This window comes from Pinus tabuliformis, chromosome 7 (genome assembly GCF_031772625.1).
Source record: "Pinus tabuliformis cultivar Carrire ecotype Pingquan chromosome 7, CPIR1, whole genome shotgun sequence".
NCBI lineage: Eukaryota > Viridiplantae > Streptophyta > Pinopsida > Pinales > Pinaceae > Pinus > Pinus tabuliformis.
Window position 1 is genome coordinate 1,110,098,424 of NC_142293.1, and position 26,017 is coordinate 1,110,124,440.

Here is a 26,017-nt window from a genome sequence, read left to right on the forward strand (position 1 = left end):
AAATAAAAAATAAAAAAAGGCTTTTTTTGGCCGTGCGGCAGAAAAAATGGAAGCGCATACGGAATCGTATGCGATCTGTACGATTCGGCCTCCGAAGCGCCGTACGAAATGCACTTCGGAAAAACCAAAACACGCTTTTGATGCATACTTCCGGAATTTCCAGGAAGCGTGTTTATCAGTCCAAACGCGTTTCGGTGCGTTTCGGACAACACTTCCCCCATGCATCCGTACGGATTGCATTTTTGGGGTTTAGATCCGGGGGGGAGATGTTTCCTGCAACACTGGACTATCAAACCCACTTTATTTTCTTTTATACAGAATGGAAAAACTACCTAACCTATCCCTTATTTCTCCTATTGATCCAGATTAAACAGTTGGATCAATGTCATTTTCTACCTAACTAATGATTTACCTAGATTAAACTGTTGGGTAAGTCCTTATTCTATATCTAATTTTACAGAAATTGAAAGGAGTTTAATCATGATTACACTGTATGATTAAATTAAAAACTAGTGATTGTGGCATTTTGAACAAGTTGCACACAACTCTTTATTTTCAGCAATGAAGCCAAACTATTTATGAGTAGTGGCATTTAGACTTACAACACTTTCAATATTATTCCTTTTTGTTTATTTTTCTTGCTTTTGGTGGGTTTCAATCTTTTCTTCTTTTTCAATATTCTTCATTTTCTGTTTATTTTTCTTCTTTATACCCTCTTATCATTTTAATTCTTTTTCTTTTATTTGGAAATCATTGACAGATTGACAAGTATTTACAAAATAAGGTTCATGAGATATAATGCTCAATTACCTTGAGATCTTATAAATTATAAAACCCTAACAGTGGCTCCAACTGGGGATGGCACTCTCCCTGTGAGGTGCCAAAAACATATGATTAGTAGCCTTGAGTGTTCTATTTCAGCAATATCTACCTCTGATTTCTTTGTTGCATTACTTATGGTAACACATCAATAGAAACTTAGGGCCTTCTCTGTGGGCTTCAAATTCTCTTAATAGGTCACCCAATCCAAACCATAAAGACATTGATATTTACAATGATAAATGCTAGGAAAACTTCTATTGCTCAGAGAAAGTGTTTGAGCATCTTGCCATTGACAGTTCCACTAGAGAATTTTGTCCCATCTAGAGATCTGATAAAGAGTGCATTATTTCCTCTGAAAGCATAAATAAGAGACGGTTCCATCCATAAGTTGTCAAATTTTCCATGCTTCCCTTTGTCTTCTCTCCTCGAATCCCACTTTAAAACTTTATCACCCAAGGTAAAATCATCTGCTTTTGACCTTCTGTCAAAAACTGTTAAGTTATGGTATGTTCTATGCTTATAACAGTTTACTTCTTTTTCTTATTATATTCCACCGATTAGCAATCACATGTACATAAAGTAAAGTGCAGATAGAACATTAAACGATCGACAGAAAACAAGCCAAGACAAGAGACACAAGATGTGGCGGCTAGCCAGGGACAAACCCCACAATGTGTGGGGAAACCCTTTGATCAAATCTTCTTTTATCTTCAATAATTCAGCAGAGAGAAATAGTACAATAAATCTGATTCATATCAGCAGTAGCAAACCCTAGATCAGTAGCATCAGCATTAGCGGCTTCATTATCAAACTAGGGCGGACCATATCTCACAAACCGACAGTCGGCTTGACTTCATTCCACCACCAAAAGTTGCGGCTTTCAAAGGAGGTTCAGATGAACCTACAGAGCAGTTCCAAAGAGGAGATCTTCTAGGCCACGCAAGTCAATCTTTACTTCTGCAGTTGCAGCTTCAGTTTCAGCAGTTTCCGGCTTCAAACTAGGGCAGTCGATATCTTGCAAACCATTCGTCGGATTGACTTCATTTCACCACCAAAAGTTGCGGCTTTCAAAGGAGGTTCAGATGAACCTACAGCGCAGTTCCAAAGAGGAGATCTTCTAGGCCACGCAAGTAAATCTTTACTTCTGCAGTTGCAGCTTCAGTTTCAGCAGTTTCCGTCTTCAAACTAGGGCAGTCGATATCTTGCAAACCGTTCGTCGGATTGACTTCATTCCACCACCAAAAGTTGCGGCTTTCAAAGGAAGTTCAGATGAACCTACAGCACAGTTCCAAAGAGGAGATCTTCTAGGCCACGCAAGTCAATCTTTACTTCTGCAGTTGCAGCTTCAAATTCAACCGCTTCCGGCTTCACATGTGTGAGAGAGAGAGACCCATTTCAGCGCAGTAGAGAAGAGACTCATATCTCCGCAGTAGAGAGAGAGAGATGTGATGAGATGAGTGAGTCCAAATGAGGAAAAGTCCTCTTATATTTATACACAACATTGGTGGGTGAATAGATGCGACTGTTGGGCTTCTGAGCCTACATGAGTTGTAGGTCGGCTTGATAATAATTCCATAATCAAAATAAATTCATATCTCCATGAATACTTATCGGAATTGGATGATCTTTATATCAATCCTACACCTCTCGACGAGAGGAATCTAATAAAAATATTATTAGCCATGAATAAGATGACCCACATGAAGTTTTGCCCTGGTTGCCAATTTTAACATTTATTAACTATCTAGTAACATGAAAAGTAAATCTAATCCTAAAACAGAAATGAAAATGTTGAAAAAACAATGAGTAGGGTTAGAAATACAGAGGATGCCCCATGGCATCACATGTGTTCAATATAGTGTATACTGAGCATTTGCCTGCTTTCAGGGAAATCTGTTGGCTGCTTGTCAGATGTGCCATGTCCAATTCTGCATACGATAGGACTTTTCCCTATCCGAAAATCACGCTGCTCACGGCCGTCTGATGCATCAAATCTTCTTCTGATTTTCTTTCTCTTGCACTTTTTCTTCATGGCAGGCTGAATTACTGATGACGTGGTACTTTCTACTTCAAAGCTCTCAGATGAAGTATGTAAGATATGTGTGACATGTCTTTCTTCATCTTGCATCTAATCTTTATCGGTTTTAATTTTATTTGGATCTAACCACCTTTCAATCGAACCAATGACCTCCTCATAATGAGATGGAGCTTGTTGCAACAAATAAGGAGGCTCCTTATATATTGACATTCCCTGGTTTCTTTCATCTTCTAACCGCTATTGAAATTTATGTACCTATATTGTAATGGCATTTATCTAGCTAGAGTGTTCAACTTTCATAGCACTAATTTCCCTGGCATGGTCTTCTTCCATATCTTTTATTACTTTATCGTTCTTTTCCTTTATGGTCATCAAGCAATGCTGCAAAGAGTTTATCTCTTTCTTATGATTTGCTTGCATGGTAGCCAATTGATTATTATGATCGAATGTCATGATATTCATTTCTTCATCCATAGTTAATAACTTGTTTTGCATAGAATTAATTTCCCTATCATGATTAGCTTTCATGGTCATCATATTTTCCTCTAAGCCTGATAACTTGCTTTGCATAAAACTAATTTTTGTGTCATGATTAGTCTTCATGGCCTCAATTTCCTTAGCATGTTGATTTTGCATGATCTCCATCTCCTTATTACAATTTTTCCAGGTGGGTGCATAAAGTTCTCACATCATTGGCGTAATTAGTTTGATTGATCTCCATATTTTTTACCAGCCGCATTAGTTCTTGTATAATTTGCTTCTGACCTTCCCTTTCATTGTCGACACTGATTTTATAATTTGTCCCTGCTTTTCCACTATCATGGATTTGATCTGCAATGGTACAGGTGGATGGCACATTCTGATATGAAGAATTGTCTTGAAATTTTTCATCGACAGCTGAACTTTTTATAAGATTACTTTCATTCTGTTGCACAATTTTAGGGGCACAAGGCAAGCTATCTGGATCACCATATCTATCTTTAAAAGCATTGACAATGTCTTGTAAAGAAGTGAAAGAATCTTCAGGACAACTATTAAACCAATTCAAAGCATCATCCTCTAAAGAAAGGACAAATAGACGCATTTTGACATCTTCATGATTATACTAAGGAGATCTACAACACATGATCATTATATGAGTAAACCCGCCTAGATGCTTTTTAACAGCAACTGAATTACCGCCCGAGAACACAGGTAATTTAGAAATGGCCACTTCCGGAACATCATGGCGAACATCAGTAAAATGACATGGTTTAAACAAATAATCCATGATGAATAATGAGAGACCAAATGGATGATAGAAAGAGATCTCTGCTCAAGAAAATTAAGAGATGAAAGAAGTGGAGTCGCCACTTGAACAATGAATCTAATTCTAGGATCCAAAAAGCAACAAACAAGCTGATATGAGAGAGGCTTCTTGTCTGGGAAAAAATAAATGAAAAGAAATGGAGTCGCCACCCAAACAAGAAACGAACTAAAGAGTAGGTGCTAATATGACGAAAGATAAGGTGAAAAGATCCAAATGATGCCAAAAAAATGTTAAATTTGCCAGCTCAAATGAGAGATGAGAAAGATGAAAGAATAATGAGAAATGAGAAGAATGATTGTCATTGAAACGCCAGGGATAGAAAAACTCTATCCCCGGCAATGGCGCCAAAAAATGTTGTCACACAGATTGTCACGACAACGCTCAGACCGGGGTCTGTCATGCTGATCCCTGATCTCTCCGTTCAAGCCGTCTCCCGAGGCTAAGGGGAGTAGACCCTATGGGATAAAGGAAGACCAACTGTGGACCAGTTGGGTTGGGAGACACAACAAGGCAATACTAGTACTTGATTAATTTTAGGAATTAATGTACCAGTGCCTTATGGAGTTAATGATTAAATGATTATTTATTAAATGTTGCAGAAATATAAACCATGTAAAACAATCATTTATCATCAAATAACCCAAGCGATGCAAGATGTTCAATAAATGCACAATGTCTTAATAATGATCCAGCAATTAAATTTCTAAAGATTGAATACATTAAACAACCATACAATTTAAATGCTAATGAATTACCACTTTCATATAGTTAATCTTCAAATAAACATTTAAGTGCATTTAACTATAGAAAAATGGAACATAGATACCACAAAAGACGCCAAAAAAAATGAATTTTCAATTTTTTTTGTTAAGCTTTTTAAAAAAAAATTCATTTTTATATATTTTTATAAAATTCTAAGTCAAAACAAAACTTAAATAAAAATAAAATCTAATCTAAACTAAAGTCTAATCTAAAATCTAAAAAAAAGAACTTTTAGATGTCTATATATATATATATATATATATATATATATATATTTGATATTACTTTTAAAATCAAAAAATTAAACAAAGCTAAACTATAACATATCTGAAGACTATAAGCTAAATAAGAATTAAAAAAACTAAAATCAAATCTAAACTAAAAGAAATTTTTTCTTTACGATTTTTTTTTTTTCCAACCCCATAGTCTTTCTTTATTGCTCAAAAAATGGCTACAAGAGAGCTTTCTTTAGCACCAGACTCTCAGATTCAATCTGATCTCAAATGACCCCTAACACCCTATTTAAAGGAAAAATTTCCAACAGCTAGTTCGAGTGAACCATGTCAAACTAATCTCAACCGTCGATGAAGATCAAAATCCCTTTTAATCTCATCCGTCGAAATTTTAAATGCATTTTAATATATTAAAAAATTAAAACTTTGAATTTATTTTCTCAAAACTTTGACTTATTATTATTTTATTATTTTATTTTATTTTTTAAATTTTTTTATCTATTTTTAATTTACTTTTTAGATATTATTTTTTTTAGTTATTTTTTAATTTTATTTTTTTATTATTTATATCTTTTATTTGTTTTATTTTTTTTGGATCCTTGAACTTAGCCTTTTGGAAAAATAACCTAGGACTTAGGACTTATGACTTATGAGGGGATTAAAACATTTTCTAACCCTTAAGACACTTTACATCATGACTTTTACAATTTTACATCTTAAGAGGGAAAACCAATTTGACATAGACCACCCAGTTCTGCGACACAACTATAATCTAGAAGTTCAAGCAATTTGTAATAACCTAACCAAATAGTTAGAGTTATTTCCAAATTACTTTTACATAGACTCGAAGCACACTAGGATTCCCCTAAGATTCTAATGACAAAATCCATTCCGGCTTTGGGGTTAGGCTAAAGGAAAACTCTGCCGATCATGGATCAGTGAGACAAAATACCTTCCAGAACGTAGATTATCACTATAAAATTAGGTTTGCCTAGGCAATTTACATACATGACTCAGATATGCTAAGATCATTTACAATTTACACATGCAGACTGGGTTTACAACATAACATGATCGGGTCGACGATGATTGCTGAATGGCACGGACATATCGATCAAGCGCTATCCCTTTTGCGAAGAAAAGGGGGTGTACTACTATGGGTAGTTGACACGTAGTGGTCAACAATGGGAAAGCAAAACCTGTTGAATACAATACTTCTTTCTCCCTTTTTCCTATTGGTCATCATCTTGGGTCTTCATCAAGTGATTCCCTCACCCCTGGTAACTGTGAGCCCTTTCCCCCTCCCGAGTATAGTGTCAAGGAAAAGCCCGTCGTTGATTATACTTTTCCTCCTTGGATGCACCCTCAGGATTTTGATCACTCCATAGTCTCCCCTCTCTAGTGTAATCATCATGTGTAACCTACTTGTGTTTCTCCAACTCGACGGCCTCCCTTTCCTGCTAATCATAACCTGATGAAGGTCATAAGCCATGACGTAAATAATAATGACAATGATGGAACTGATATGCCAAAGGTCGCCATCTATCGAAAGTTTATGAGCTTGGTTGTTGACATCTCTATATTTTGGTTGCAAGAGAAGATCTCATGGACTAGATTACATCCTTTTCTTACCTCTTCTTGCATAATCATCCATGTGTGGGCATCATATTTTCCCACCTCCCACCCACAGCATCCTCCATGTGTTTGGGTTTGCATTCACTTTGGGACTTGTTGCATGAGTAATCATGTAGGCAGGCATATTTATATTGACTTGATGATCTGTTGGTCGCACTAGCTTTATGATTACACTTAATAATAGCTTCATCACATGCATGTTAGGGTAGGATGCATTGCATGCTCATTTCTGCATTAGAATTAACATCATATGATATTTCTCATGGTAGATAGATGCATGTTTCAATATTTTATTTTTTATTGGTTTGATGGCCTAACATATAGCATGTGCAATCATGAGACGCTACGAAAGCATGTTGCCCCGTGTTTTCTGTCTATTATATGTGCAGGTGACAGGTCTATGGTAGCCAATAATATTGTTGGAGTTCTCGTGACCTCTCGTTCGAGTAGCTTCGTCCACTTCTTCGAGAGATCACATCCCAGTTGGAGCCAAATTTCAACCACCATTTTGTGGGTAATATCCCTAGGAGAATTTTTTCTCCACGATGGTCCTCAGTCGATAGCCTCTTGCAGCCATTAGCTAGCTCATTGTGCCATTTCTCTGCCACCTGAGCCAGCCATGTGGTCCCTCGCCCATCTGTCGTGATCGTATGTTTGAAGTTGGGCCTCCCGAACCTAAAGGTATGCCTTGTCATTTAGAAATTGAGTATTGTAGTTTGCTCATCATGAACACTTCTGGGTCTGGATTAATGGGGGGATTGGGCGGAAAGAATGGGCTAGGTCTATGCTCTTGTCCCCTAGACCCCTTTTAGGTATTAACCTTGGATTCTAGTCTCGTGGGATCTCTTTAAATGACCATTTGGTTCTAGGGATAGTATTTCATGGGAAGCCTTGATTTTGGTTCGGTGGCCTCGCTCCCGTATCCACTTATATTACTCTCTTTCCATTCATTACTACCCCATTCATCATTTCTCCCACCTAGACCCACATTCCCCCATTGGGTCCACATAGGGTTAGCATGCCCCTCCCTCTTTCCCACACCATGGGTCATAGCCTGGAATGAAATCCGGAGGTTGGTGCAACTAAAAAGAAAGATAAAGGCATATATGCCACATTCAACAAGAAAATGTACCACAAAATGCAAAAGATGGTCAAGATAAACACATTTAGAACGTAGGAAAAAACCAATACATGATCTCTACCGCATCACCCTGGTTCCTACAGGTTCTATGAACCTCCTTCATCATATAGGAACTTGTAATGTTCCAAACTAGGAAAAATAGTACTATGCAAAGCAAACAATAAAAACAACACCATAAAATTGAACATTCAGTGCACACCCATAAAAAGTCCAAGAATAACCAACAGCTAAGTCGTTTTATTATAATCTAGGAGAAAAGTACAATAATGTGGAAGTGGTGCACTAGGGCTTGCCTCAATGGCAAGTGTGATCAAACCCAGGTGGTAATATGTCAAGCCTAGATGGCACAATAACTATTGCAATGATGCCTTACGCTGCCCTTGTGAAACTGTGCTATCTGCTGCAAGGATGCTACTGGAAACCCCACCTCCTGTGCTCAGAAAATTAACCCCTGTTGTTGGTTGAGTTGGGACCCTTGTTTGACTCCATAGATCCGCCCAGAAAATTCTATAAAATTAGGAGTGTGATCCTTGCCCAAAACCCAGAAAGGGTTTCCCTTGGTTCCAACCTTCAAAAAATTTACCCTTCACAGCTTGGCCCACCTCCAATTCTGAATTCCGTTGCTGTGATTGATCCTGTCAATCTCCACTCTCCCAACTCCAGCAATCCTCCTCAAATGGACCTCCAAGTGATCTCCTACTTTGCCTGGCCAGCTCCAGCTCTACAATTCCTTCCTCCAACTCCCACGTGAGCCCAGTGATGGCTATCTGCGCTAGCCCAGGTGACTGTAAATCAAACTGCTTCAATGCAACAACCTCCTACTCCTAAACTCTCCCGAAAGGTTAATCCTCCATTGTAGTTTCAATTCCCAAACTCCCTCGACAGTTGCTCCCTGGATGAACCCACATGCAACACCTGCGTGTTCCCCTTTTACGTCCTCTAGAAACACGCACTAGCTGAGACAAATGTTGAATGATATGACTATGAAACTCCACTGGCTCTCCTCCAAGGTAGTACGAATTGCCTTCGTAGGGTGGCACTCGAAGTACACCAAAGCAAGGGTTGACATCTCCGCTCAGAGACACTCGTGTGCTAAACAGCACAGTAACCTGACTAAGCAGCTCAAGCAACTAAGGTTGAGTTCAATATGTCAAAAGATAAGATGCTGAAATGAGGAGAGTTGTCTTCCTTATATAGATTTCGAGAAACGCTTTTCCCTCCACTTCCCTCCATCGTGGGTCCCTCACTTAACCATCGATTTCCCCTCCATGCAAATCGAACAAGGGAATGTGTATTCTCCTAGTGTGGGTGACCCCACGTACAAATTAACCACATCGAAATAAATTCTACTAAGTCTAGCCTCCTAATAAAATCGAATGGGAGGGAGAATGAATTTTTGGACCTAGCGCACGCGCTCCTGCTGCCGTCACCGCCTGCAACCTGCTTGAAGATCCTAGCACACGCGCTGCTGCTCCCTACGACGCCTGCAACCTGCTTTGTATCAACCCTCGGCTGCTCGGATGGCCCCTTCGGAGGCTCCACCGGAGGTGGCAGCAAAACAACAAGCTTTTTCGGCATTGATAAACTCCTTACCTCCTCAGCATGCTCACCCTTCGATTTCCAAGTTTGCTAAAAAAATCGAGGAATTACAGGAAGTCTCTCTCCCTCCTACTTTGCCCAGAATCGTTGCTCTTGCTTTGGCGGAAAAAGGACTTATAGGGCAATTTACAGGTCTCTGGCCCTCACCAAAAACAGTTCAGAGGTGGGTGGAAAGAAATTGGATAGACAAAATTCAAGGGAAAATTTCTATTAGATTTTGTGGGAAGGGTTACTTCACCTTTCATTTTGAGACAAAGGAAGACAAGGATTTGATTTTTCGCAATGGACCTTACTTCATGGATTCCAGAGGTTTGTACTTAAACAAATGGACACCGGACTTCGACCCGGAGCTGGATATCCCTAATGCGGTCCCTGTTTGGGTTCGTCTCCCTCACCTCCCACTGCATTGCTGGGGAGACGAATCAGTTCATGCCATTGGAAATGCGGTCGGGAAATACATTGATCGGAGTGAGCCAAGAGATAATATGTAGGCTTGTGCCCGTATTTGCGTTGAAGTTGATCTGGGTAAAGGTCTTCCAGAGGCCATTAAGCTTAAAGTTGACGACTGGTCGCACATTCAGCAACTTGACTATGAGCAGATCCCTTTCAAGTGTAAGGTATGTCATGAGTATGGTCATTTTGCTAATCGTTGTACTAAGCTCTCTAATGTTGATAATAATCCGCAAGAAGAGCAATGGGAATGGTCAAAAAGAAAAAAACAACCCTAGCCACAAACTGTGCAATGAAGCTGGACCTTCCACTCAACACCCTCCCATCTCACATAATCCTTCCCCCCCACCCTCGTCCCCTCTTCCTTCTTCCCCTCAACTGCCTCAATCTTCTAGCCGCCAGCTGAATCCTCTTCCTTCTTCTCCCTCCTCCAACCCCTTTCACGTCCTTTCCCTTCCTGAAGATTCCCCTGCTCCCTTGAATCAATCTGAGCCTCCCTCTTCCCCCCATTCCATGATCATTCCCTCCTCCCTCCCATCAGATCCACTCCCTCCTAGAATCACTCGAAGCAACTCCAAGGATCAGGGGCCCTCTCTAGATGGTCAAAAGAAGCCGGGAAGAAAGTCTTCCAAACAGCACAGGGATGAGAACGCGCAAAAAGACATAGCTCTAGGACTCCAGAATCCTATAGAGTCTTACATACAAGGATCAATAGATAAAGAAACAACAAGCAAAGATAAGGGAGGGAGAGCAACTCCTCGAATCACACTTTTGAAATGATTAAAATTCTTTCATGGAACAGCAGGGGACTTGGGCATCCCTCCAAAACCAACGCCCTAAAGGATCTTATAAATCAAGAGCAACCATCCATTATCTTATTGCAGGAAACAAAACAAAGAAAGTCAGAAATTAACAAGATTATTGACCATCATAAGCGCTATAAAGGATGTACATGTGAATCCAGAGGGGCCTCAGGCGGGATTACTACTATTTGGAGCCAGGAAGAGTGGAACAGTGAAGCTGAAATAATAGAACAGCATTGGATAAAGACAGTGTTGAGGAACAACATGAGCAAACAGCAGATTGTAATTTTCAATGTCTACGCCCCTAACCATTACAGGGACAAAGAAGTTTGTTGGGATTCTCTCAGCAAGAACATAATAGAAGAAGACAGCAGCAACATCATCTTAGGGGGCAATTTAAATTTAATATTACATGCCAATGAAAAACGTGGAGGCAGCTTCACTCCAAATCCATTTAGAAATCAGCTGGAAACCATAATGCAAAACGGTGATCTGATCGACATCATTCCAAAAAACCGAAAATACACCTAGAGTAATCGCAGATTGGGTAGCAACAATATAATGGAGAGACTGGATCGGTTTCTGGTTAATATCTCCATTCTTTCCACTTATTCAATTGTCAACGCCACCATTCTGCCCTTTGTCGTCTCAGACCACTATCCAATTACTTTAGCTATTGATTCGCACTACCCTCTTGGGCCTCTTCCTTTCAAATACAATCATATTTGGAGCGATTATCAAGCAGCGAAAAGTTTGATTCGGCAAACCTGGGGTCAACATGTTGAAGGATCTCCTAGCTTTATATGGGAAAACAAATTAAAAAATGTGAAAAAAGCGCTCAAAAATTGGGCAAAAACACAGTATTCTAAACCAGAGTAAAAAAACGAGTTGAAAGCCAAAATTGAAGACCTTCATTGTGCAATAGAAAATCAAGAGTACCATCAGCATGAAAAGATTCAAGAAGAAAATCTTTACAACCAGTTATGCAGTATCAAAAGAGAAGAGGAAGAAAAATGGCGTATAAAATCTAGGCAGACTTGGCTGAAAAGCAGGGATAAGAATACCTCTTTTTTTCATAAGCAAGCCATTGTACGACAAATTAAAAACAACCTAATAGCCATCATAGACAATGCAGGGAACCAACACACTGATCAAACAGCCATCAAAAGTGCTGCCTCAGACCATTTCAAGGAGCTCTTAACTGAAACAGGGGAGGAAGAACTCTATGCTGACCTCCTGCAGCATTTGCCAACAAAAATCACAACAGACTTAAACAAAAGGTTGACAGAAGAGATAAAAGAGGAAGAGATTAAGGAAGCAATTTGGTGCCTTTAGCCCAACAAGGCACCCGAACCGGACGGTTTCCCAATATGTTTTGATAGAGAATATTGGGAATTGATAAAAAAAGATCTCATAAAATACTTCAAATGGATTCAAAGAAAAGGTAAAATAGGAGGCTATACAAACTCAACACACCTGGCCCTCATTCCAAAGGAGAACCGCCCTTCTAATTTCTCCCACTTCAGGCCAATATCATTATGCAACTCTTCCTATAAAATCTTCACAAAAATCCTTGCTTCCCATCTCAAACCTCTCCTGCCGATGTTAATCTCTAAAAACCAAGGAGGCTTTATGGCTAACAGGAAATCTCAGATTCCATTCTCTTGGTTCAGAAAGCCATTCATTCTAGCCATTCCAGGAATGAAAAGGGCTTCATTCTGAAATTGGACTTGGCCAATGCCTTCGACAGGGTAAGGCATTCATTTCTTTTTGCGGTTCTCCAGAAAATGGGCTTCTCTTCCTCCTTTCTTGATATCATAAGAGCCTGTATCTCTAGGCCTTGGATTGCTCCTCTTCTCAATGGTAGACCTGGACCTTCCTTTCGATCCTCAAGAGGATTAAGACAAGGTTGCCCCTTATCCCCTTACCTTTTCCTTTTAATGGCAGAGTCTTTCAGTTGTGCGCTTGACCACAAGAGGCAAGCAGGCTTCATCACTGGTATTAAATTTGAAGATGGAGTGAAAAACATCAATCATTCCCAATTTGCTGACAATACTCTGCTGCTGGGTGGGGTGACTACAATCATAGCTCGAAGATTCAAATCCTTGCTAGATCAATTCATGAGATACTCAGGGGGGCAGATTAACCATCTCAAAAGTTGTATTTACAGATGGAATGCTCCAGCTCAAACAATTCAAAGCATTGCCACCATATTTGGTGTTCCTTGCAAGTTAAATTGGGACTATTTCAGCTACCTGGGAATGCCGGTGAGTATAGGGAATGCGAGGGCAGATGTTTGGGAATTAACCTTAGACAAAATGAAAAGAAAAGTCCAGAAGTGGGGAACTTCATGGCTCAATCCAGCGAGACGGCTGGTGCTCCTCAAATCGGGGCTTTCCTCTCTTCCCCTTCACCAATTTTCCCTGGCACAAGCTCCAGCTTCTTTTCTCCGCAAAATGGACAGTGTTCTCAGATTCTTTCTTTGGCAGGGAGGAAAAAATGAGAGGAAAAAATTCAACTTGGTTGGATGGAAACAAGTCATCCAAAACCAAGAGAAAGGATGCCTTGGCATTAGATCCCCAACTCTCATGAATTTAGCCTTTGGTGGAAAGTTGATATGGAGACTCATGGAAAACCAAATAGCCTGGTGGAAAAAAGTCTTGGAGGCAAAATACCTCAGCCAACCAAGGCAGCATCTGCTTGCGGCTGAGATTCCCAACAGAAACTGCACAAAGATTTGGAAGCTATGTAAAAAAGCCATCACATTCATGGCGCAAAACGTTTCCAAGGTGCCTAAAGGAGGCAAGAAAGTCAACATCGGCACTAATAAAATCATGGGAAATCCACCAATCAACAACCTCCCAGGTATGGATTCAACAATTCTCTTCCTCCAAAGTAAAGGTATATGCAATTTAGACCAAATTTCTCAATGGGATGCAATAACCTATGCTTGGATGCAATGGAATTTTCCTCCCATCCATCAACGCCTCAGAGGCAGCTTTGACAACTTTTGTAAACATCTGCATAGCATTGCTCCCACTTTTAAAAATGACAAGGATGAATTCAGATGGGATCCCACAGGCACCAGCTACACAATCCAAGCAGGCTATGATTATTTAAATAGCAAGGAACACCCAGCGCCAACATGGATACATTGGAAGACTTTGAGGAAAGTAGAAGCAATTCCTAAGGTAAAATTCTTCATGTGGATTCTCTTGAAAGAAAAAACTCTCACTGCAGAGAACCTTAAAAAAAGAGGTATTGTTGGACCCTCCAGATGTCCTAATTGCCAAGAAGCAGAGGAGTCTATATAGCATCTTTTTATCTCATGTCCTTTCGCAGTCTCTTGTTGGAGCAGCATCAATCCTTCCACGCCCCCCATCTGGAATCCTCAGCAATCCATTGGAGAAGCTCTAAATAATTGGAAAAGAAATTACCCCTGGCAATCCATGAAACATAACCCTGCTAAGAGAGTGTGGGACGCCCTCCCATTTGCTCTTTTATGGAGGATCTGGATTGCTCGGAACAACATGATATTTAGAGACAAAGAGACTTCAATCAGGCATCTTTGTATCAAGGCAAAAAGTCTGGCGATCGAAACTATTGCTTCTAAGATCACTAAAAAAATTGACATAACTAGTCTATGGGCTGAGGAAAAAGATTTCATAAGAAATTTAATAGACAAGATTAGTATCCCCCCAACAGTGAAAACCTGCAGCAATCTGGGCAAAGCTAATAGTCACAGATGGAAAATTCGATTAAAGCAGGATGACTTCAACAATTGGCTTCGCTCAAGTAACTCCCACTCCTTGTTCTTTGACGGTGCCTCTAAATCAAATCCGGGAGCGGCGGGAGCAGGGGGCATTATCTTCAATCCTTCTGGTGAACCCTTAGTCTCCTTTGAATGGGGATTGGGGATCCTCTCAAACAACAGAGCCAAGGCTCTGGCCCTCTATCAAGGCATTCTTCAGTTACAGGCTTAGGGAATCAAAAAAGCCCTCATCTTCGGCGACTCTGCCATCATTATTAATTTAATGAACAGCAAGCGGAAAGCTCCCAATATTTTCTTGCAGCAAACCATCAGTAGATGCAAAGTCTTGATAACCCATGATCAGGAATTCCAATTCTATCACATTCTTCGATCCATCAACCGAGAAGCTGACAAACGGGCCAGTCAAGCTTGCTCTCGGGCCAAAGGAAGCATTCTCTATAACAATGAAGACTTACACCAATTCCTCCCTTGATTTTCATGATTGTTTTAATTTGTTTATATCAAATGACCCGCGTTTCTGCCAAAGTGTACCCCGACCAAATCCACAGTAATCCCGAGGCCCTCTGTCGCAAGCCACCAAAAACCCCTTCGTATCCCATTGCAGATTTTGTTGTACCTCTGAATCTAAGCTACTCCTATGAAATCCGTGATCGCCCAAGCTCCTTTCACGTGATCCAGCATTTCATGGGCCTCTGCCCGCCTGTTATTTATTCCGGGAAGCTTCCCCTTCATCCGCAAGCCCCCATCTTCATGCTCGTTGACCCCTCTGCTCTCTTTCCCTTGTTTAACAGTCAGCTTACGATATCTATTATTGTTTTCGCTTCATTTCATAGGCTCCTTAACGCCCGATCCTTCCTTTCTGCTTTGACAAGGATCGCCATCTTGCCTCATCGCATTCCTGTTTTTCTCATTCATGCTTCCTCACGCTCAACATTAGCCTCTGCCTTAAAGTCTGGTATTTCCTTTAGCTCTGTCTCCGAGTTTCTGAGACCTCCTTCAACTCTCTCCCCTGTTATTCTGATCCTCCTTTGGGTTCCCATTGTCGCTGCTACAGCTTGTGGGAGCCTTCTTTCAGTGTTGCTCCAGGCCAGTTTTGAAGTTCTTTGGATGGACCGCAGTGAAGATTGTCTTCATTGTCGTGACTTACAAGCTGAACTTGAGCAAGTTAGAATGCATCAACGTCTCCTAGATGAAAAAATTGAAGCTGCTACAAGGATAATCACAGCCAAATATGAGGCCGATCTCAACCTCTTCCTTCATCGCATCTCTTCTCTGCAGGAGTAATTCAACGCTCTAACAAATACCTGTGAGCACATTCAGGAGTCTGTTGATATTCTCAAGTATATGATGGATAAGATCACCACCCCAAGTACCAGTTCCTCTAGTATAAAGATCGTAGAAGCTGACAGCCACCCGAAGGACTCCACTGCTCGACAGATCAGTCACATAAGTATAGATTAGATGTTTTGTAAAGTCAGTTTGCTTCTGTTTCAGTTTGTCTGAATTTACACTTGTGTTAGAGTCTTTCAAATCGAATATGAAAGCATTTCAGCGGAATGCTTCAATGTAATTCAGCTGCAAGCTCATCCTATGAGCTCTTCTCTTGTAACACTGGAGCTTAGTCTCCCCTTCTTTTTTTGAATACATCCAACAGCTGATTTTGTGAAAAAAAAAAAATCGAATGGGCCCCATCACCTCCAAAATCAGCCCCAAAATGTAGAAATTAACCCTGTTCCAAAATAATTTAGGAAGGGACATTACAGAACCCATGATTGTCCCAAGCCCTAGTGGGAAATGAACCGCCCCACCTTAAAAGGGGTATATTCACTGTTATATCTTATACATCATGCTCTTACCCCTTTGAGGCCCGAGCAGTTAATCAAAGAAAATCATAAAAAGACAAAAGAAATATAAAGAAGGCTGGAAAAATCAAGGCTAGGGCACCTCATGTACTACGATTGCTCCCTCCTACACATTATAAACCCAATTGTGGGCTTCCCTCCTATTAGCTACCCTTGTACCCCAGCATGTTACCCACGGCTGCCCCTTCTCATCCCCTATTTCATTCACCTATTTTTCACATGCCATCACCTTTTGAAAGATGTACCTTGACTATATTATCCCTTTTAGAAGTAGAAACCACCTAATAGGATTATTGGTTAACCCCATTTGGAATTTAGGAGACATTGGCACATCTCGAAGCCCATTATGGAGGGGCAAGCCATTATCAAGTCCATTTACTCGATCTCTCTAATGACTTGTCGTGTTGGAAGGCTAGGGGACGTATTGGATCTTATGCAAGATTGCAGATGGTCTCCATTTTTAGTTTGGTCTCCCTATACGAGGTCCTAATCCTACAAAGGGCTACATTGGCACATGTAGGGTGTGCGTTGAGAGCAGTGTTTTACGAAACGGCCGGGTTGACTCCGAAACGGCCGTTTCGATCCGGGTTGAACAAAAAAATTTCAAAACGGCCCATTGACCCGGCTCGGTGACCGGGTCAGCTATGACCCGGCCGAGTCAGCCAATGACTCGGCCGGGTCATAGTTGACCCGGTCAACCCGGCCGGGTCACGTCAAAAAACGGCCGTACCGATTGGAAACGGCTGGGCAGCGTTTTCACTTAAAAAAAATTAATTTTTTGCTGATTTGGAGCTGATTTGGTTAGGGTTTGTGGACATGAAAAGGTTTATGTGATTAGTTAAATGCATTTGGGGTCCATTTCCCCCTCCCAAACTCTATTTAAGACAGCCAAATGCTCTCATTTCACTCACAGCAGTCTTATGCATTTGAGTGAGAGTCTTCTTTGAGAGTTAGTGAGCAGTTCTTGAGCTTGTTTTGGAGCAGCAGTGAGGAGTCTTGGAGGAGCATTGTAGCTGGAGTGAGGAGCTTCTTGGGCAGCCATTTGGAGCAGCATTGAGGAGCTGATTTTTGGAGCAAGTTTGAGGAGGCAGTTTGTGCCTGGAGGTATTTTTTTCCACCTCTATAAATCTGTTTTTACTTATTAAATTTTAGGTGCATATAAAGATAGCTTAGAGAGTGTTTTTAGTCAAATAAATGAACATTGAATCAATTTTTATTTTTATTTTTCATTTTCAGATTGTTTTCCTAGTCAAAAAATGGCACCTAGAGCAAAAGATGCTGCTTGGGCATATGTTGAAATGGTTGATGATGAGATGTGTTGCAAGTTTTGCCATAGGAAAATTAAGTCAGGTCCTGGGGGGATTCATAGGCTGAAACAACACTTGGCAGGGATTAAAGGCAATATTACTGCATGTAAATCCCCCGAAATTGGGGAGATTAGAAAGACTTTGTTGGAAAGCTTTGAAAAATTTCAAGAAGAAAAGACTAGGCAAAAAGAGATACAGGCTGAAATTGGGAGGAAGAGGGAGATACAAAAAATGATGGCTGCCAACCCCCACTATGAGTTTGAGGGTTCTTCCTCTATCCCTCACACTGATGCATCAAACCCTTTCCGTTATGTTCCTCCCTCTTTTGCTTCTGTTCAAGATAAGGGAAAGGGTAGAATGAAGGGTGATGGGACTATCAAAAGTTTTTTCACTCACTCAGGCTCCTCTCCATCAGATGCACATGGTCCTGAAGTTAGTAAAGGTCTTTCTCAGCCCACTTTAGATGACCATTGGAAGAAAGAATTGAGGGAGACTGCTTGTGACTACATAGCTAGATGGTGGTATGATGCTGATATCCCCTTTAATGCTGCTCGTTCACCATATTATGAGCCTATGTTTGAGGCCATACATGCTGCTGGAAAAGGCTTCAAAGGCCCTACTATGCAAGAGCTAAGGGGGTTTCATTTGCAGAAAGAAATTACATCAATTAATGAGTATTTGCAAGATTTCAAGGAATCATGGGCAAGAACAGGGTGTACCATCATGTCAGATGGATGGACTGATCAAAGAAACCGTACCATCATAAACTTTCTTGTCTTCTGCCCACAGGGAACCATGTTTTTAAAATCAGTTGATGCATCTGATAAGGTAAAAGATGGCCACTTGTTGTTTCAGCTATTGGATGAGGTTATTCAGGGTGTGGGGGTGGCTAATGTTGTTCAAATCATCACAGACAATGCCTCTAACTATGTTCTTGCTGGTAGACTGTTAGAGGAAAAACACAAGACCATCTTTTGGACCCCATGCGCTGCACATTGCATAGACCTCATGCTTGAGGATATTGGGAAATTAGATTGGGTCAGAAACACTGTAGATAATGCCAAAAGCATAACAAAATTTATCTACAATCATACACTGGTTTTGAGTATCATGAGGAAACACACTGGAGGCAAGGATATTATTAGGCCTGCCATCACTAGATTTGCTACACATTTTTTGACATTGCAATCTATGCTTTCCCAACATAGAAACTTGCAAAAGATGTTTTCCAGTGATGATTGGAATAATAGCAGTTGGTCTAACAAACCAGAAGGCAGAGAATTGAGAAGGAAAGTCCATGATGAAACTTTTTGGAGAAAGGCAACAGAGATTGTGAAGGTTGCTGAGCCACTAGTTAAGGTGTTGCGGTTGGTGGATGGGGAAAGGTTGGCTATGGGCTTCATTTATGAGGCTATGGATCAAGCAAAGGAGCAAATAAAGGCAGCATACAAGGATAGAGTGGCAAAGTATGGGCCCATTTGGGCAATCATTGATGAAAGATGGAACAATCAACTCCATCGCCCTATACATGCAGCTGGGTATTTTTTGAACCCACGGTATCATTATAAAGCTAAGGAGTCAGGAGCTTTGAGGGGGGAGGTCAGAGATGGACTGGTTGATTGCATTGAGCGCATGGTCCCATCGGAGTCTGATCAGCTACTGATACATCAGCAGGTCACATCCTTCAGCAATGCAACAGGTACCTTTGGGAAGAACCTAGCAAAGATTGCAAGAGAAGCAGATGAGCCAGGTAAACAAAAATTTCAATTTTCAATTTCTCAATTTCAAGTTAGATATAATTTGTAATTTTGTTGAGCTTCAGCCTTCATCTAACTCATAATTCATTACACTCCTATGTTTTTTGCAGCACAATGGTGGGAGGCCTTTGGTGGCCAGTGCCCTGAATTGCAAAGGTTTGCAATTCGTATTTTGAGTCAAACTTGCAGTGCATCTGGGTGTGAGCGCAATTGGTCTGTCTTTGAGAGGATTCACACAAAGAAGAGAAACCGTTTGGAGCAAAAACGGTTGAATGATCTAGTTTTTGTCCAATACAACCTTCGGCTCAGACGGAACCAATTGCTGAACAAAAGACCTGATTCAGATCCCATTGTGTTGGAAGACATTGATCCAACATCAGATTGGGTAGTGGAGAGTCGTCTACCAGAGTTTGATCCTGATGAGGATCTTGATGAAATTGATGTTGGAGATCCACTGCAGCGTGTTCAGTTGAATGCAGATCCCAATCCACCAGCCTCAGTCTCACAGCCAGCTAGTAGGACTCCAGTTGTAGGTGCTTCGCCTTCCTCTGCTCAGCCACGACAGAAGCGCAGCCGCATTTGTACTCTATCTCAGCTTGCATCTGCTTCACAGCCTAGTGGTACTGGTACTGGCACCACTTCTACAGTTGCAGTTGGAGACGATGATGATGAGGAGGAGCCATGGGGCTCCTTGTCTGGCTCTGATGATGATGATCCAGAGATTGGTCGAGATGATCTTGGCTCCTCTGGCAGTAGCCAGTAGCTACTAGCCTCCTTGGTTATTTGTATTTTGTTTTGACTCTTGAGTCTTTGATCATGTATGACACAGACAGACTACAGTTGACTATGTATTTACTATTGCCATTGGGTACACCGTACCATTTTGATATAATGGATTGGTTCATGAGCCTACTTTGATCATATGTTGTCTTCCATGTATATTATAATGTTGTGTGTTTGGAAACTTGAATGAAAATCTTTAAAATTATGTTTAAAATATTTAAAATTATGTTTTTTTATAAAAAAAATAAATATTTAATGTATTTTTTACAACGACCGAGTCATTGAAATCGAGCCGGCCGAGTCATTGCCGTTTCCGTTTTCGTTTCCGAGTCGATCCTCGGCCGAGTCCGAATCCGAGTCCGTTTTGTAAAACATTGGTTGAGAGTCATGGACCTCCACAACAATAGACAGCGCTCCATGGATCCCCACAGCCATTCAGAGATTGCTCGTGGATTCACTTATTGGACGAGGAAGATGCACCTAATCCATCATGCCCAATTGGCTCCAGATTTTCACCATACACTTGGCAGATGATCTAGGACTTGCACGATGATGTGGCATCACCTACACCATCATCCTACCCCTTGCAGGAGATCTACAGGAATATTTGATTTGTTTGGAGACCCATGAGGACACTTGTGTGTCCCCACATGTCATTTGGAGCACCGCGGGTTATTACAAAGGGCCACCCCCTTGTCCACTGCTTTTGAGGGTGCTACTCTTCATTGTGACACCCATGCACGTCATTAGGCCTTTTAGAGGGCCCTACGATATGCGTAGATTATTATTTGACCTCTTGAGAGGCTTACTTTTTCATTTATGAGCTAATTTGGGGGGCTTGTCACCAAAAGTTGAATTATTGAAGCATTATTTTATTTTTGGGGCTTATGCAGGCCAAGGAGGATAATTCGAACTCATATGTTGTGTATAAATACAAGTGAGATGATTTCATTTCTCATCATCACTTTGGATTGGATCTTTTCTCTCTCTTGAGAATTTCGCACTTGTTCTAGAGGATGAATTGGAGCTTTATGGATGAATTTTGATGTGTGGATATTGGTCTATCTTATCTTGGAGCTTCTCTTTTGTCAATTGTGGATGGTTGGATACAATCTGTTACATTTAGGTACATGATTTTAATGTTATTCTTGTCTTACTTTGTCATATACATTGTGTTGGAAAATCAGAGATGTTATATTACGGTTTGATTTTCCTTTCTTGATAATTACTCGTGAGTGTGTTGGCTTCTTTTACTTCTTTATTATTTTATCTTTCATCAAGCAATTATACATAATGAAGATCACAAAAACAAGAGACACAAGATATAGGCACATGCCAGGGAAAAACCCCCCTCGAGGGGAAAACCCAGTCAAAGTAATTCTTCCTTTCAATAGTATTCTTTGAGACTCTTCACCCTAGACCAAGACCAAACTTTCCCTCCACACCATGTCAGCCTCCAAGATCTTCGACCCCTTCTAGCAACTTCGACTAGGCAGCAGTTCCCAGCAACATGCAGCTTCCGGTAATAGCAAAACCCTAGGAGACTTCGATCTCCTAAACCAAACCATGAAACAGAGAGAGAGAGGCACCAAAAGTTTGATTTTCCTCTTCTTTAGAGACTCCCCCAAACTCGCACTTCTTTCCTCCTTCCAGTAGCAGACTTCACATTTCCCAACTCTTCTAGAGATATCAAATTGCTTGAGAGAGTGAGTGCTCCAAATGACTTCGACCTCCTCCAATATATAGGCTTCTTGTGGGTCGAATGGGGTCCCTTAGGCCGACTTGATCTTCCTTAGGCCGACATGATGTGGAGGACACAATTCATATTTGACTTGATACAAAACCATTTTACATGATCCGAAAGCCCAAGAAGGATCTCTTTGAATGTACAATGACTCTATAAAATAAATATTAATACGAGTCCACAATGGGGACTTTGACTAATATAATGATGACCCAAGCATAAAACCCATGCTTTAATAAGTCATTGTTACAATAATAAAAAATATTTCTTTATTCTTTTGACAAGTACATTATATAATGACTCAAGTGCATTACTGAAGACCGAACATAATTACTTTTTTCAACACATTGGATTGGGATTTTCGCCATTTCTAGGGCTAATTGTTGCATGCAATTACTGCTTAAAATTGTGGAATTTTGTCTCTATTATAGCATATTTCAATATATGGACCATGTAATGTGAACAAAATCTCCTAGGGGTAATTCTATCAAAGAATTTGACCTTGATAAACCATCTCCTTTGCATATTGAAGTATAAAAGCCGCAAGATTTCTTCTCCTTGACCTAGGAGGCTAGCGAAGTGATCTTGAGGCCTCCTTGACTAAGAATCAAGAATCGTAAGAGATTGTTTGTGTTCTCATGACCTCCCATTCGAGTAGCTTCGCCCACTTTTCCAAGAGTTCAAGTCCTAGTTGGAGCCGGATATTACCCACCACATGTGGGTAGTATATATAGGAGAAATTTTTTCTCCTAGGTGGTCCTCAGACGGAAGCCAGCAACCCCTTACAATGTCGAGATAGCTCAATGCGCCATTTTTCTGCGCCACCTGGCCAGCCATGTGGTCCCTCGCCCATCTATCATGAATGTATGTTTGAAGGTGGGCCTCCCAACCCCAAAGGTATGACTCTTCATTGGTATAGTTGAGTAGTTTTCCTTACTTGTCATGGGCACTTTTGGGCATGAATTGGTAGGGGGATTCGGCAGAAAGAGTGGGTTAGGTTTGTATTCTTGTCTCCATTGCCCGATTTCGTGGTTACCCTTGTATCTTAGTCCCGTGGGATCTCCTTTACTGGCCATTAGCTTTAGCGTTGGCACTACACGGAAAATCTCGATTTTGGTTGCATGGTCTCGCTTCCTGATACCACCTACATTACTCCCTCTCCACTTACTTGAGCCCCATTCATCTCTTTTCCCATCTGGGTCCACATGTGTCCACTAGGTCCACATAGGGTAAACTTCCCCTTACCTTGTTCACACCTTGGGTCCAGCCTAGAACAATGCCCCAAAGGTTGATGCAACTAAAAAGAAAGTAAAAAGCATAATTTGCCACCCTCAAGAGGAAATGTACCACAAAATGCAAAAGATGGTCAGGACATACAAATTTAGCATGTGGGCAAAAGCCAAACATGAGCTCTACCCCTTATTCATGGCCATCACCCTGGTTCTTATGGGCCCCAAATGAGCCCCCTCCATCATTAAGGAACCCATGATTGTCCCAATGTAATATTCCTAATGAAAATATACAATGTTAAACAAAGCAAACATAGCAGAAACACATACAAAAATTTACAGCACATTTATCAACTAGAAATCTCCATGAATTACGCTGATCTAAGCCATTTTATTAATAAATAAGAGCGTACAATGTGGTGCTGGAAAGAGTGCACCTAGGCTTGCTCAAGGCAAGCTAGCTAAGCCCAAATGAATAATAAGAAATCCCTCTCAAATATGTTGCTGCTCTCTCCTGGGTTTGCGCCGAGACTACCCAGAAAATATGTTGCTGACTGAAAAGAACTGCTGCTAGGGCCTCCTCAAGTGCTTAGAAAATTCCAGGAAATTAACCTCAGGCTCTCCACCAATAACCCACAAAAACACATGAAGGAATTGGCCAAATGTTGACCTTGAAATTTCAGCCCAATTTCCCCTAGCTCCTCTCGCAATTGGCAGGGACCCCTGTTTGACCTCTCAAATCTGCCCAGAAAATTCCACCGAGTTATTCTTGACCTCTCCTCAATAAACCCAGAAAAAACCAGAAAGGGTTTGTCCTAGTTTTGATGCTCCAAAATTGACCCCCCAAATGTTTGGCCCTCCTCCACAAGCAGAAGATGTAACATGTAGCAAATGTTGCGTTTGTTGCTCGCCAAAATGTTGGAAAAGCCCCCACAACACTTCCCCGGACTCCACCTCAAGTTTCAGCTCCTAACTCCCTTCACTCCACGACTTCCAAACGTGCCTCCTCCAAGAGTTGTGCAGTCCCTGTATTGTTGTTGTCAATTCTCTCTACAAACTCGCACTCCCTACTGTTGGTACAAACTGCTATAGGTAGGACTCCCTCCTTGGGGTGACACTCAAAGTCCATTGAAGCAAGGGTTGAGATTTCTGCTCGGAGACACTCGTGTGCTAAACACCACTATAGACTTGGGTTTAGCTCAAGTGTACTATGTCAAAGACATAAGTTCTAAATAGATGAATGAATGACCAAAATGAGTGCCTCTTGCTCTATTTATCAAAGAGCCTCCAAGATGCCCATGTGGACCCAGCTCGACTTTCCCCACCAACTTTGCTCCAATGAGAGTGTCTTCCACATGTGGGTCGTAATTCTCCATGGGGTGGCCCCCACACTCCACTAGAGTCGCAATATTTACCTTCGTTCCTAATGTTTGGCACCCCACTTAATCCCAAAATTCATGTGGGACCTTTGAACCCACATCTCCTAAGTGCAAACATAAAATAAGAAAAAGTTGGGCAAGATTAATATTTCCCTTAGCAATATTGCTAAGTGGGAATATCACAGTCCTCGCTGCCAAAACATTGCTTGTCCTCAAGCAATAGTCAAACAATGCTCTCTCTAGTTGTTGCTCCCCATTGTCACTGCAAAAATGTGCCAGGGTCCCAGATGTGCCACTAGTTCGTCCCTGACCTCTGTATTGACCTAAAATGAAAGAATCCCTCAATACCAGGATCCTAAGCCATCTTGTCCCACCGGAAGCTCCCCTCGCTCCACTCACTATCCTGGCTGGTATAAGTATCAGAAGTCCCCTGTATACCATCAATGAGTAAGGGATCATGATAATGTGGCACTATTCCCAACTCCTCGTGAAGTTGTCCTACCACGTAGGCCATCCCGTGCACTCCAGGAGTATACTCTCGAAGATACCACCCAATCCCTGCAGAGATAATGTCTCGGTCACGTGAGCTTTTCTTGATATCATCTCGCTGGCCCACCTGCCATCAGTGTGTCATTAAATCCCAATGGAAGACCTGAATGATCTTCCCCTGTAGAAATCAGCTCATCCCCAAGGGTAGCTATACTGCCAAGTCCTATGATGTCAGGATCCCACGCTAGTCTAAAAAGGGTGTCACTATGTTGTCATTGTGCAACTTTGATCATGACAGTCTACCCCACATGCTCAAGTTGTATCCACCTCTCCTGGGACCTGATGGCAAGAAATTTATGAAGTCCCAACGCATCTGGACCAAGCACCTCCATGATATCACCTCCTACCCATACAACACTCAACCTCATCCGTAGCGACAAGAAGGAAAACCAACCTTGCAATGCGATCAAGGCCTCAACGCTCCCCCACATGTCAAACCAAGGGTGACATGGATCATCCCTGGTCCCAATCCCACTCACCACGAAGTAGAGTGTCTAGTCGACCAACCAAACCCCTAAATCCCACAGCCAAAATGACTGCGTCACAGTCTCGACAGCTAATAGAACCAACTTGCACCACGTCTCAGGTCCCTACGTGAAATCGATATATGAACTCCATACATCACGAACCAATCTGCTGCGTACCTCCTAAAAGTGCTCCCCAATGCTTCCCAGAGACTAAACATTCGCCTGTAAGCAAGGTCCACCATCGTTGTAGATGCCCCAGAGACACCTCAGAATGTATCACTAAAAGGGGACCATGTATCACCCTGAGTGTGGGCTCAAGGGTGGTGCAAGTGCTACCTCTAAAAGAGATCGGACTACCCCCAACCCTGCATCCAGC

The 26,017-nt window shown here is 41.4% G+C and overlaps 2 protein-coding genes across 3 annotated transcripts in view; one reads left to right on the plus strand and one right to left on the minus strand.

Moving 5' to 3' along the window:
• The window catches only part of LOC149251423 (uncharacterized), a 287,945-nt gene that overhangs the window by 106,671 nt on the left and 155,257 nt on the right, over window positions 1-26,017 (minus strand). The gene's annotated exons all lie outside the window — the stretch shown is intronic.
• LOC149251424 (uncharacterized) lies at window positions 18,401-20,533 on the plus strand. Its single transcript, XM_089456526.1, has 2 exons — window positions 18,401-19,483; window positions 19,601-20,533. Exons 1-2 carry the CDS (start codon window positions 18,457-18,459, stop codon window positions 20,251-20,253), a joined length of 1,680 nt encoding a protein of 559 aa, XP_089312652.1. The 5' UTR covers window positions 18,401-18,456; the 3' UTR covers window positions 20,254-20,533.